At 42.7% G+C, this 13676-nt stretch overlaps 1 protein-coding gene across 1 annotated transcript in view; it reads right to left on the bottom strand.

Moving 5' to 3' along the window:
- Window positions 1-218: 218 nt before the first annotated feature.
- rnf144aa (ring finger protein 144aa) overlaps window positions 219-13676 on the bottom strand; it is a 29586-nt gene continuing 16128 nt past the window's right edge. Inside the window, exons 2-8 of the mRNA XM_047610203.1 lie at window positions 11965-12115; window positions 10619-10723; window positions 9792-9852; window positions 8053-8269; window positions 6253-6400; window positions 5735-5824; window positions 219-3942 (exon numbers count right to left, since the gene is read on the bottom strand). Of these exons, the coding sequence (XP_047466159.1) occupies window positions 3811-3942; window positions 5735-5824; window positions 6253-6400; window positions 8053-8269; window positions 9792-9852; window positions 10619-10723; window positions 11965-12099 (888 nt within the window). The 5' untranslated portion in view covers window positions 12100-12115 and the 3' untranslated portion in view covers window positions 219-3810. The remainder of the gene's footprint in view (window positions 3943-5734; window positions 5825-6252; window positions 6401-8052; window positions 8270-9791; window positions 9853-10618; window positions 10724-11964; window positions 12116-13676) is intronic.

A 13676-nucleotide genomic window follows, 5' to 3' on the forward strand; every position in this document is an offset into this window, starting at 1 on the left:
AGCAAAACAATTCTTTTTTTTTGCAGACTGACTTAAAATAACTTATTTTATAGCTGATCTTAATGATTTATGCACACCTTGTACTTCAGATCCCTGTTAATGGAAAGCGGCAGTATACACTTTCATCACCAGAGGGCGCCATTTCACAACCTAAGACGCCACAAAACATCATCGGGGTAAGTTTATTTCAGGATGTAAAATAAAGAGGTAGAAACGGATCACAAAAAACAACAACCTTTAATACCGGGTGTCACAGTGTTAGTGGAACTGTAGATATACTGAGATGCTGAGTCTAACGTTGTACAGAGCTGATTCAAATATGCCATTTTACAATGCTGATATCTTCCAAGGTCAGTTACCTCTCAACTAGCGACTCAACCAGAGATGCTGTTTACCATCTCTAAATAAAAAGTCTTCGAGTATGGACAGCAGTTCCTTTTGGAAACAATCCGTCTACTGAGGTGACTGGTAATTGTCGTTCACTGATCAATCAGGTCTGAAGAGTTCCGCTCATTTAACAGTTAATACAAATACATAAACTATGATGTAACATGGGTGTAAAAAAAGAAAAAAAAAAGAAACAAAAAACAAACAAATAAATCAACAAAAACAGACACAAGAAAGCCCGTCTACTGGATGTTGGACGGCTGATCGACACTGTATCATAGGGCTGAACGTCATATATTTTTTTATTTTCTTAACAAAAGGGGAAAACAGAACAGAAGCTGGATGACGCGTTCATCGATGCTACCGTTCCGAAGATCTTTAGAGGCTACAGTATTAGAATATTTAACATGTCAGAGAAAAATCATGCAGCTTCATCTCTTGACACAACAAGTTATAAAATATAAATCGCTGCACGTAACCAAACCGGATCTTAGGATAGTAGATGCTGAGCGCTTGGAATACAAACTAATATCATTATAACCAGAGATCATTCTTTTTCCCCCAATACCCGTGCTGATGACGTATGTGAAGCAGTTATATTTTATAGGTCAAAAAGACTTATTATGCAATGTGACAGAGCAGTGGTTGTAGCGTTTGGCCCTTGTGTTTGTTGCATAATACGGTCTGTAGCTGTCCAGCTGTGTCAGCAAATGAACGAGTAATCAAGAAAAAAAAAAAAAAAAAAACAGGAGTGGCAACGGTTTGTCAGTTTGAACCTCCTTCGGGACTTTAAGTGAATATTCTGGGCGAACTTTTCCAGGCGATATCAGACCCTGACGCATTGAAGTGGGAAAACCCTCTGAAAAGCCCAGTTTCCGTTCCATTAAAACACCATGCCACGCACGTCACAGACCCCACCGAGAAGTAAAACAATTAAAACCCACGTACAGTGCAGCGCTTACATAAAGAAGCATTCAAATATTTTCCCGCCCTGTTAAAAACCGTTAATACATTACAAATACGGATGGACTGGTCAAAATGCACGTACTTTAAACAGCTCAGTTTCCACATCCCTTCCAGGAAAAATCTGCTTGGCACGATTGTCATAAAAACAACTAAAGCATCAGGAGTTCGCGGGGTACCTCAGAAAGGTAGGAAATGGAACTGGCTTTCATATTAAATGATCGTGCTCATCATAAAGGAGGTGAGGTCAGTGATAGCAACACAAGCTACAAGAAATGTACTTAAAAAATAATAATAATAAGGCTACTAATGAGGATTGTTATAGTGAATATCAGAGCTGTATTTATGAAGACAGGATCAGATGATTAGCTACTGTTTAATTTGGATTAGCTACTCTGGTTAACTTCAGATCTCTCGGTAACACTTCTCATGAAATGCTACATGAACTCCGCTCTTGAATGACACCAGAAGCGAACTGATAAAGTAAATGGCTTGTCGAAGGAAATGCTTGGTTGCAAATCTTGCAAATGACCGGAAATGGTGGGAATGATCTCACCGAATTAAACATTTCTGAAAAAATCTGTTAAAAAATTATCACTTTTTTCCTTCCCTCTTAATCAAAGACTGTTTTTGGAAAACCGCTTAACTTTCAAAAGAAATTTTAGAGAACTAAATCCTGTCGTGCAAACCTTAAAAATAGCTCCAATAGAGTGAACACCTCCCCGGTTAAATTAAAGCCATGATATGCGCGCGTGTTGTGACATTCTGAAGCTCTCGAGACGTAATCCTTCTCATGACTTCTCATGACCAGTGGATAACCTTGTAACAATGCTAATGTACAAACTTGCATAGATAAAGTGATATAGTACAGAGCAGCTTAATACTCGTGTGTCCAAAAGTTGAACATTCTTTTATATTTATTCTATAGGCTTTTTTTTTTTTTCTCTGATGTCCCTGCAAGGAATAGCTGCTTGTTGTTGGAGGTCTAACTAAACAAAACATGGACCACTAACATATGCAAGTTTGCAATTTTGGCCAAAGGGGATTTTGTTACGTCTCAGAAAAAAAAGCGAGATCTGATCTGAGTTGAGCTCTGGATCGAACAGGACGATGTTGTTGCCGATCAGTTCTCCCGCTTAAAAGAGGCCTGGAAAATACAGGCCCCAGGTCACAAAGAACATCACTTTACGTTGTACGTTTTTTTTTTCTTTACTTTATGGCTATTAACAGAGTGGTATATGGATGACATCATAGAATCATCTGGATATAAAGGGCTTCACCGACTGACTGTAATGCTTTAAAATGCTTCTGCTTTCCCTGGGATTATTAGGATTTGACTTTTGACATTTTTTTTTTTTTTTTTTTTTTCCAGGGAAATGCCTGATTTTGGCCCTTCTCAATTTAAGGCTATTAATTTCTATTTGGCTAAACCACCACCTAGGGACTGAGAGTTAGAGGAGTGACATCTCTTTTGGTGAAGTATTAAAATGGTTCCACAGCATGTGGATACAAGGTCCTTAGGATTAAATAAACGCTCACATTAAAGGGGAGCACCACTCTGCTTGGGAAATGAATGTCAAGATCTGTAAGTAATGAAATAGTTAAATGAAGGCGTATGTAAAATAATCCACTGAAGACAGTATCAATAACGAAAAAAATAACATTGGGGTATAAAAATGTTATCTTTCTTTTCTTTTAAATTTGAGTGGCAATCCCCTTTAATATGTCAGCCTAGCGACTGGAAAACACTCCGAAGTACAACACACAGACACTACTCTGAGCACGGTTCTATTAAAAGCGCAAGATTATAAAACATTGACATCATCGAGAGGACGTGCTGTACATCGAGCTGAGAGCGACAACAGTCTCCCACCTCTACCTCAGCCGCAAACATGTCAAAGGGTTCATGTTTCTATGTGCAAGGCGAGTGAACACCAAACATGCGTGGTGCAACTCTATTATGCTACTGACTGAATCTGTAGAGCTACATCGGGTGTGGTGGTCAGGGGGTGGGAAAGCTTTTTGTTGCGTACGACAAACCGACAAAACAGAGCTATAAAGCAAAAGTTCTTTCCGACGGTGGCTCCTGCGCGACACAGTTCGTACAGGAGGAGAGCATTTCTTAAAATGATCTGTCCTCTGTTTTCTAATGCCCCACCAATGACCGCAGTCCTAAGTGGCGTTATCCTCCACGCCCTCAATCCACCGCCACGGACACTGTGGTCCCTCGACAAGTCCGAGCTGCGGCCACGCGCCCTCTCTTCAGACCAACGTTTTTCTGCCATGCCTCCCCTCATGCAGAGCGATGGATCCCAAAGCGGCTGGGGCTGCTGCAGGCTCAGCCCCAAAAAATTAAGCTCTCGAAGCTGGTGGGAGGAAAAGAATGCAAAGGGGTGAAAAGGACAAAGAAAGATGGACCATCCTTGAAGCGGCTCTCCGCTCCAACTTCCGATGGCGGGTTTAGGTTGGCAGCGGGTCGTCGTCGCCTTTGCTGCACTTGCACTTGCAGCAGAGGACGATGGGGGTGGCCAGGAGGAGGAAAGGGGAGGCAACTAGCAGGAGCAGGCCGAAGCCAGCAAAGATCCCCACGACCTGCAGAAGGATGAAGAAAGAATAATTAGGAAGTTGTTAAATTCAACAGACCTGGCACAGGAGCAGCACCAGAAACACAGAAAAAAAGCACAATATATTTATTATATAAGAAATTAGGAAGTCACCAAATTAAGTATTGTTTTTCCTAATCGTACTAAACATTTAAATGTGTTCTCCAGCAATTGCAATGACCCATGTTGGCCAGCAGATGTCACTCAGTGCTTGACAAAACACCAAACCTTTTCAACGCAGTTCTTAAATGTACTCTGGATAGTTTGGTCTTCCTGCGCAGTTAAATTAGGTTTTCTCTTTTTAACTTCAGGAAACCACCACTTTAACTGTCAAGTTATCATGACATCAAGTGGAGCAGCCTAGAGAGGAAGCACACAACTCGGGCCCAAACTGTCAAGACGCAAAAAAAAAAAAAAACACACACTTAAACTAGTCCAAGTAAAGTCCTACGCATAATTCAGGCAGTTGACTCACAAGCAGCATTGCTTTGCATGAAATTTGTTTACCAGTAGTAAACTCACGTGTGTATTATGAAATAATTGTGGGATCATTATGCATTAAAAGAAAAGTAAAGTGGTGCAGAGCTAAAAATAAAAATAAAAAATATTTAAATATTTGTATGTTTCTGTGTAGCTTTAATAGCGTTGCAAGTTGTTTGACTGACCACACGGGGGAGCCAGACACCATCAAATCCAGGGCCAACAACATGTAATACATAACAAGCAGTCACATGCGGCAGTGACTTATAATAGCACAATGCTTTTCTTGCTTTGAGCACAAATCTGTGCATTTTTGGAGGATCATTTCGCAGGCAGCGCTGTGCTTGTCATTAAATATTGCATCACTACTGCTAGTTTAGTCTAGTCTTGTAAACAGAGAGGGCTGTAGTAGAAAGTGAACCACAATTTGGTCCTATTAAGAGATCTCCATGGTGCTTTCATGCGACCTTCCTTCTAAATGTTGATTTGTGTCATTTGTAAACATAGACCACATGTCGTCACATACAGACAAGGGAGAGAAAGTGTTTTTTTTTTTTTGTTTGTTTTTTTTGCCACACAAAATAGATTCATCTTGGTACATCTGGTATTTATGAGTGAGGCTTTTAAGATGTGAAAGAGCAAAGGGGGTGGGGGGTGAGACGAGGAGAGCAGGGGGACAAAGACACAGAGCAGCGAAGCAATAGCTGGCTTCCACCAGCTGAACTGTAATCATATGACTCAGCCTGCCCCACTAGGCAACAGATGCCAATGTGTATGCTAATGCTGACAAACTAACAAGTATGTTGGACAAAGCGACGTGCCAATCCGCGAATAGATATTTGGCTAGGAAATAGTAAGGAGACGTTTTGGGAACACAGAATCTGCGTCACGCAAAATGAAATACATTATCACGTGTGAAAGTACATGTCTTCTCTAATCCTTCATATGCAATTTCAGATGTGGGGGATTACACCTCATATCCAATCCCTTACATGTCATTTTATTTAGTTGCCTAAAGGTGAAGAAGGGGCAACTGGTTATGTAAAGGTTTAAAAAAAGAAAAAAAAGGTGCACGTAATGAGTTTAAACAGCAGGACGCCGACCACCAGACACTCGTCGCTGCATGCGGATCAAGCTGTCATTTTGCTATTGAGCTGTCAAGATAATAGTAGTTCACCACTCAAAGCGAGTACGAGGCAGAACCAGGGAACAGGGGTGTGACCACATGCTGCTGCATGGCTAAAAAAAAAAAAAAAAAAAAAAAAAAAAAGAACGCCGTTGGGAGGCATGGCTGTTCTCACCTGTGTTCTGTGCCAGATAACAGACGCCCTGGAGTGGCCCAGTTTGTTTCGACAGGGTCCTTTGTCATAGTGGATCAGGAGAAAGTCATCCTGGCACATACACACAGATAAAGATTCACCGTTAGAAGCCTGAAAGACAAGGGTTGCTATTCGGGGGAACATGGTGGTCCGGCTGTCTGCACTCACACAGTTAAGATTACATAAAGCACTGCTAGTCATAACTCGCCCGTTTTTAATTCAGCCTAGGCTGCCATTTTCATCAGCGTTATGATGAATTTTACTTGGCGGAAAAAAACAGCTATATCTCATCCTATTCTTATCAGTTCTCAAGGTTAAGCTACAATTTCCTGATTATGGAAGGTATTGCTGTCACAGAGAGACAAACCTCTACATGCAAGATTATACAGTGCCAATGCATTATTGATCTGTAGACTTTTTTTTCCAGTTGGAATAAATTTTATGATCTTCCTGCTTTTATTTCCCCCGGTGCATATGAAGGAAAATAAGATTCTACTCACGTCCAAGGACTCCAGACAGTACCAGCAGAAGGCATGTTTGCAGTTCTTGCACATCATCTGTGCACAGCCCTCGTCCCTCTCAATGTAAACTTTACATTTGGGACAACGCTTGATTGGTGCATCGTCCTCTTCATTTTTGTAGAAAGAGCTGTGAAAAGACGAAAACAAAGTGAATTTGGTTTGTTTTTTTTTTTACTCATAAATTAAGGTTAAATACAAAATAAGTCAATGCATACTGCCTTTTTGACACAGCTTTGGTCCAGGAGCCAATAGTCAACCTAGACAGCACTCCAAATCACTAAATGGCCTTGACCTTGTTCCTAGTCTTTTATCCCGTCGGTGTCAATCAGTCTGTTGCCATTTATCCTGTGCCAATTCCTTGAATCACGGTGTGAGCAGGAATCTGTCATTTGGGGCCTCATCGCGAGGTCGGGTATGTGAAATTTAAATATATTATAGCACATTATAGACACCTCAATAACATTGCTCTAAATCTGATTAAAAAAGCAGAATCAATCAACCATTACTTGCAATTTCGGTAAAGACTTCTACTAAGACTTCCTCGAAGCACTAATAAAGCCGTCTGAATCTAGCTTTCATTAGGGACATACTTGAAGTGAACAAGGGTAGTTCCCACACTTGACAAGACTCTTCACAACTAAGAGCAGACCTTTTAATCCTCTAAAAACCCTCCCTCCACTGTGGCCTCTGAGCTCAGTCCTGAACTTGTGCAGGTAGAGGAAAGCTCCGCAGAGCTAATGACATTTCCACAGTAAGAGGATATTGCCAGGAAATGGGTCAGTTGATGTTTCCGGGACACCTTCTTCTACCGTCAGACACTTTCTACGTCTTTAAAAGGAGAGACAGACCCATCTCGGCTCGCCTCCCTGCAGTTTAGTTTCAGCAGATAGTTTTATGTCTTCCTATTAATTTGGGCCTTAGTGTTGGCTGATGTTCAGCTGAGCAGCAGCCGCCAGAGGACACGTTCAGCGAGTCCTGCTCTACGCTGATAAGTGGTCCACTCCTCCGGTCAGATGAGCTCAGCATATCATGGAGGTTGCTACTATTGCAGCTGTGAGAAAGTGCACGCTATTATAAAGTGCTGAATAATATTTAACAGTATAAAGTTTAAGTGAAGCACGTGCTACTTAATGGCGAGACGCTGTTAGGTTACTGGAATAGATAATACATTTTAAATATTGGTGTAAAAGTTAAAGGTACACCTTTTTATATAATAATAACAACATGTCTCCCATAAAATTGTGAGTAAATGCCATCCCATTATTGTCCCACTATTATTATATTTTCTATCGACCATAACGAGTGTGTCTAGACAAGTCATTCAGATGTTTAAGACCACATAATGGGAAGGACAATTCCAGCAAGGGTGAAGGGGCAACAGGAGCAGCTCATTCACATTTAAAGCTACAGACACTGAAACGGCTCGTTTGAGCAGGGCTGAGAAACCAGGGATATAAAAGTATGGTAGAACAAATGATCAGTTTGTTTTTAAGAGCTGAAAAAAAAAAAAACATACTGGGGACATGTAGGAAATACATTACTTTGTTAAAAAAAAAAAAGGAAAATATGGGACCTTTAAGTTGGCTAACAACAACTGGATAATATTACTCAGCTATATCATGACTAGAATTATACATTTTATTCCATTTTGTGTCCTAAACTAGTTTTCCAACTAATGACTATGGACCATAAAATGTTGGGAGGAAATAGTGGACAGGTGGACAAGAGTTTCACACAAGTTGCAGCTCACAGTAAACTTAGTAAAATTTAAAGTAGTACCTATTTTCTCCTGGTAGGAAGGAGGTAATGGGCAGGTTGTTCTCCTGGCAGGCCTGCCCGGGGTGCCAGTTAGCCTTGCAGGCCGAGCAGAACTCGAGAGCACACACAGCACATTGGACGAGCTGGGGCAGGGCTGGAGAGTCCGCTTCCTTCAGTTGGCACACTGCCTGACAGGTCGAGGAAGGGCACCATGTCCGGCACGGGTCCAGCAGCACCTCTGATTACACGGAAGAAGAGCTAGGTCACAGACAGTCGCTCTCTCATCGGGTCAGTTCGGCCAAATCAAAAACCAATTAATGAACAGTTTTTCTTTGGACAGTTTTCTAGGTTACATATTTCCAGTGAGCTGCGGTGAGCGTTAGTTACACCGGGACAATCAATTTACATCCGACATGGAGGGTAACCTTGCAAACTGGTAAAAGCCTCATACATATTTTATCATGTATAGTTTTCAAGGATCATATTTGTGCACGGGTACACTGAAGCATTTCATTCGTAGAAATGTTCATCGATTTTGCATCTGTTTGTTACCTTATGTCCGTGACTCCTCTCAACACTTCTGAACAGTCACGCTACTTTTTAAGATGAGTTATTTTGCCACTTCTATAAAGCACGATGCGCTTGCCCTTGTATCCTGCCCTACCGTCCTCTTAAATCTCTGCCAAGAACTGTGAGCACACATTCCACATGCGCTCTATGCTCAGCCTGAGAAATATGGAACGGCTACAGCAACTGTTCTGCCTGACTGGACTGGGACATCGATGAGACGGCTGACTGCCCTTATCCAGGCTGAATCAACAGCTCCTTCTGAAGATTTTTTTTTTTTTTTTTTTTTTTATTCATTTGCGCACGCACCCAATCTGTGCTCATAAATACGCGTTTGTCTTCATGTTCATGCATTTATTCCTGCAGGTGCTGTTTGCATGGTCTGGGTACAGTTTGTGTTCCTGCGTAGGTGGAGAACCTGCAGGGTGAGCACCATCAAAGACCGATAGCACAGCTTGGATACTGCCGTCTCCGGTAGAGACACGACTCTAATTTTACCGATTAGCAACGCAGACCAGTCGTTATATTTCCAGCCCTGACATCCAAGCAATTCACCCGATAGCTAACATTTATTACAGTGTAAACTGCAGACATCCAATATGCAGCAACACACTGAGGAAAGAAGAGGCCTTAATGAAGGGTCTTGCTGTGATAACAGATTTACTTCCATCAGAATTTTAGAACAAAGACATGGGAGGCTTTTCCCTTTATGTTAATTTAATGGGAGCTGGTGCTAGACTATGATGAGGTTAACAGGGTTGAGAAATATTCCCTGCAGGTGGGTCACACACAGTAACTGGGCTTGAATCTATAAACAGAAAGCTCCCTGTTTGTTCACCGCAAAGTGCACGCAAAGAAAACAGATGGCTTGCCAACACCTGTCAGCGCCGAAGACTGAAATTTAATGGGCAAACAACGATGGCTCAAATCTTTTCTATTGGCTTACACCCCACGGTGTAATTCAACAGTGAAAATGTCCGCAGGGGGTGGATGACTGCCTCCACACAGAGCCTGCAGCAGTTCAGCTGCACGTGCAAGACGTCTCCGTCGTCATCCTTTTTTGTAAGTCACTGTAAAGTGTAGTATCTCTGGAGGACGGACGGGTCCACGTGTGTCTGCCTTTAACAGTCACTGCCCACACACATCACCCACCGAAGAACACGGGAGCCATCGCTGACGTGCTATTGACTCACCCCTTTCAAACTGAAGCTTCTTGTATCTCTGCATCATCTCCGTGGCCACCATGCACTCAATCTGCAGGGAGAGAGGAGAAGGAGCAGGACGAGGGAAATAAGCAGGTCATTGTGTATATTTATAGACAGATGCTGAACAAAGCAATTATACACTTCCAGGAAAATCTCACTTCCAGAGCAACGTCCAAATCTAATTTCTGCGAGATTGCTGCAAGAGCTTGCTGCGTTGCTTATCAGAAGGGCCACTCACAGACAACACACGATCAGAGAGCACATACTCAAGGTTGAATGTACTTGTAATATGCTAAGAAATGAACGGGTGGGATTGTTTTAAAGAAGACCCAATCACGAGCTCAAGGTGTTCCTGGTGGAACGGAAAGACTGACCAGAGCAGCTAAGGTCTGATCAAAGCCCGGTGATAATAACTGATTAGAAACATGAGGCCGCGGTGGGCTGAACCACAGTTAGCACCTCACACTGGCTTTTTCTGTGAAAACAGGAGCACTCATTATAATGGAATAAAGACGCAAGCAGGTGGAGACTCATCTTGAGCAGAGTTGGAGCTTTGAGGGATTATAAAAGTGTTAAATGAACTGTGGACAGGTTTTTTTTTTCTGTGTACCACTGTGAAAATAATAAGTGTCTATTGTTCATGAAAATTGCTGCTCTGACCGACAAATCCAGCCCTAGACAGCTGCAGACTTTTGCACTGGATAAGTTCATAGAATGCTGCAGGTGATGTCCTAATGCTCTAATACAGGAAACCAATCACCAAGTGAAAGAGAAATGAAAGTGAAGTTTTTTTTTTTTTTTTTTTTAATCAATACCTCATTTTCCTGCAGGTGTCCTCTTTTGGGACAGGCAGAGTCTGGACAGCTAATTGCAGTTTCAAGGCCTTCTTTAATCAGGAGCTCCACATACTGCTTCAGGCACTGAGGAGAAAAAAAAAAAATTACAAAATCCAGTCAGTGCATCCAAGAAAAATAACACACCATGCACCAGACAAGTCGGTAAACACACACTGACCAGATTATTGATCACTGTTTGTTTAAGATCTAAACAACCCCTCTCTATACAACCAGTCCAGACAACATTAGTGACTACATGTGAAAAGCATTTAGTATTTAGTAAGATATTTGCTCCAGGATTTTGTTGAAGCTCAGATACGAAGAGTAAATATTAGAACTTAATCAGCTTGCTGGAGCATGTTTAAAGATGGCTGCTTTCAGTTTGTCTGTAAACCCAGATTACCCAGACGCCGTAGCTCTGGTTCCTACAGCCTAGTCTGACGTGAACCTCCCTTAAAATTGTGGCTAGCGGTGTTTGGTTCATCATGTATTTCCTTGTTTACCTCAGTGGTCGGACAAAAACAGACAATTCTCCTGTGTCCAGCTTCCTACAAACCATTTGCCAGTTCCAACATGAGCACACCACCTCCAGTCATTATTGTGTGAGGAACATGGAGAAACAGCTGACTAGTCACTAACTAGTGTTTTAGTGGGGTAATTACAAAATAATGCAATTATATTCCCTCTTTAAGAGAAGATAGTGAAACTATATTACAGAGATCAAAATCCACAGTACTGAAATTTAATTAAAAAACACAATATAAATATATTCATTATCAACTGGTATCTTAAAGGGGTCATACCACTCTAATTGTGCTTACATTGTGGTTGACCTCTGGAATGAACTGAACTTTGACAATTATGCCCCCACCCAGACTGTGTTCTAGGAAGTGGCAGCTATTTATAGTGGTCATTCTCGGCATTGTTTCCTCATCTCTGACATAAACTGGCCTTTTTTCTTTCTTTACAATTTCTGTCTCAGCTGTTTCACAAGAGAGATTTACAACAGATCCCGAAGTCATTACGGATTTCAATTCAGCAAAACTCCTTTACGCCTTTTATTGGGTCTGTTGGACAATCACATTTACTTTGATGCGGCTGCAGATCTTGCGCCGCGTGCAATTGAGACTTCTCGTCTTTTTAGCGCTGTAGCTTTTTCCCCTGCATCAGCTTTACGTACCGTTCTGTGAAATCAATATCCTTTCATCACACTTTATGGTTTGTCTGAAGTTATTCTGCGGTTCATTTATTTCTTTCTTTACTTTTTTTTTTAAACTTGTCCCCATTGACGTGAGGGAAGCTCGCCAAGTGAAAAGAAAACTAACCAGTGTGCAGAAGACGCATTGGCACTGTGTGATGGTGGTCATCTGCTCCAGAGGGAACTCTCCAAGGCACAGCTTACATGACACCAGGGGGTCCACGGCCAGCTCCCACGTGGGACGGTACCGTGCCGTCGTCATCTTGACCGCCACTGAGCTGCAACGTGACAAGCAAAGAGGGGAAAGGTGTGACATGGTTAATTAAACTCTGAATGCAAAGTTAGACAAAGAATACTGCTGGTGCATGACTCTTAATATAGTAAATGCAACAAAAGGTTTTTGTCCAGCACGGCTGCACACACCAACAGCCCTGCTGTCTGCAAAATTACAGCAACTCTCTGCCTAAATGGCCGCTGTCAGCTGTGCTCCTTTTTATTCGAGGCCTCATGCTTTCTGGCATTAAAGAAGCACAGTTCAAAAGCCCCTGAAACTCCTGCAGTTATCTACATCCGCTCTCCCGGCTTCTTATGAAATGTTCACTTGGAATGAAGTAACGCTTTCTTTTTTCCCTTCGCCGCACGTCATTCCGTCTCCTTTGTGAGAGTAAGAAAAGGGGTTATTTTAGGCCGTCTCGTCTCGCTTTCTACTTCTCCGCGGCGGGGAGCAAAGAGCACCCACTCGGCTGTTTACAGGAAGCGGCCCCGCGCACACACACGCGACGACGTCAACAGTGTCGAGCTGCCCCTGCACTGCTTAGCAACCGGCCGGAGGAGGATTTTGGAGGTGGAGGGCGCGCGCACGGGAGGGAGGCGAGCGTGGAAGGAGGGAGGGAGACCAGGGAGAAGTCGCAGTCGGCCTCCGTGAGCAGCTGCCTGTTCGCAGAGGAGGATGGTGAGCGGGAGGAGAGGGGTTGAAGAGTTCATGCGATTGCTCCGTGGACTCGCGTGCTGCGTAAACGTGCTACTCCGCGAGTAGAGGGGACACGATTATATATATATATAAAAACATGAGGCACACACGGATCAGTTAATGCTGTAACTGTCTCATGGCAGACTTGTCTCTCAGAGGTATGGCGAGATCAAGATATTTTAATATGCCGCAGCACTTAGAAATCCCCAAGGTAGGATTTTCAGCACATTCGGAAACAAAACAAGTGCTCCTCTTTCTATTAAAGTGATGAGGCGATGCCGCGTGGAGGCGCCAGCAAAGGTCAGGCTCTGCTGGGGGAACAGGCAGCTGAGCTGAGCTGAGCTGAGAAAGATGGCGACAGCGAGCAGTGGCACGTTGCCCGTTTTGTAGTATGATGATAAATGTGAGCCTCGAGATGATTTCTTCCTAGAAGCGGTTCATTAGTCACATGATTTTGTTCAATTACCAGTCTGCCTCCACCGCCTCCACCACCATCACCACCACCACCACGACCTGAAATGAACATATCCCACTGATGTATCGGTTTCCTCTGCAGCAACAAATTTCACTGTATCCACGAGGGACAATATATGAGGGAAGGATACTTATTACTATATGTGGTGGTGAGCTGCATCCCCAGTAGCTCAGCTTTTACAGCACAAATACCAGTACCGTACATTCAAGTGAAAAGGTAAGGAAAAACTAGATACCAGACCAGCCTGGTGTGTTCTTTCACTAATAAATAGTCTCATTTAGCTGATTTTTTTGACCCATTATAATGAGCCTCACCACATTGAGGATTATTTCCAATAGAAATGACCGCCAGTTAGCATGATTAACTGCAGATGTTATTGTTAAAAAGGCACCTT

This window comes from Mugil cephalus, chromosome 17 (assembly GCF_022458985.1).
Source record: "Mugil cephalus isolate CIBA_MC_2020 chromosome 17, CIBA_Mcephalus_1.1, whole genome shotgun sequence".
Classification (NCBI taxonomy): domain Eukaryota; kingdom Metazoa; phylum Chordata; class Actinopteri; order Mugiliformes; family Mugilidae; genus Mugil; species Mugil cephalus.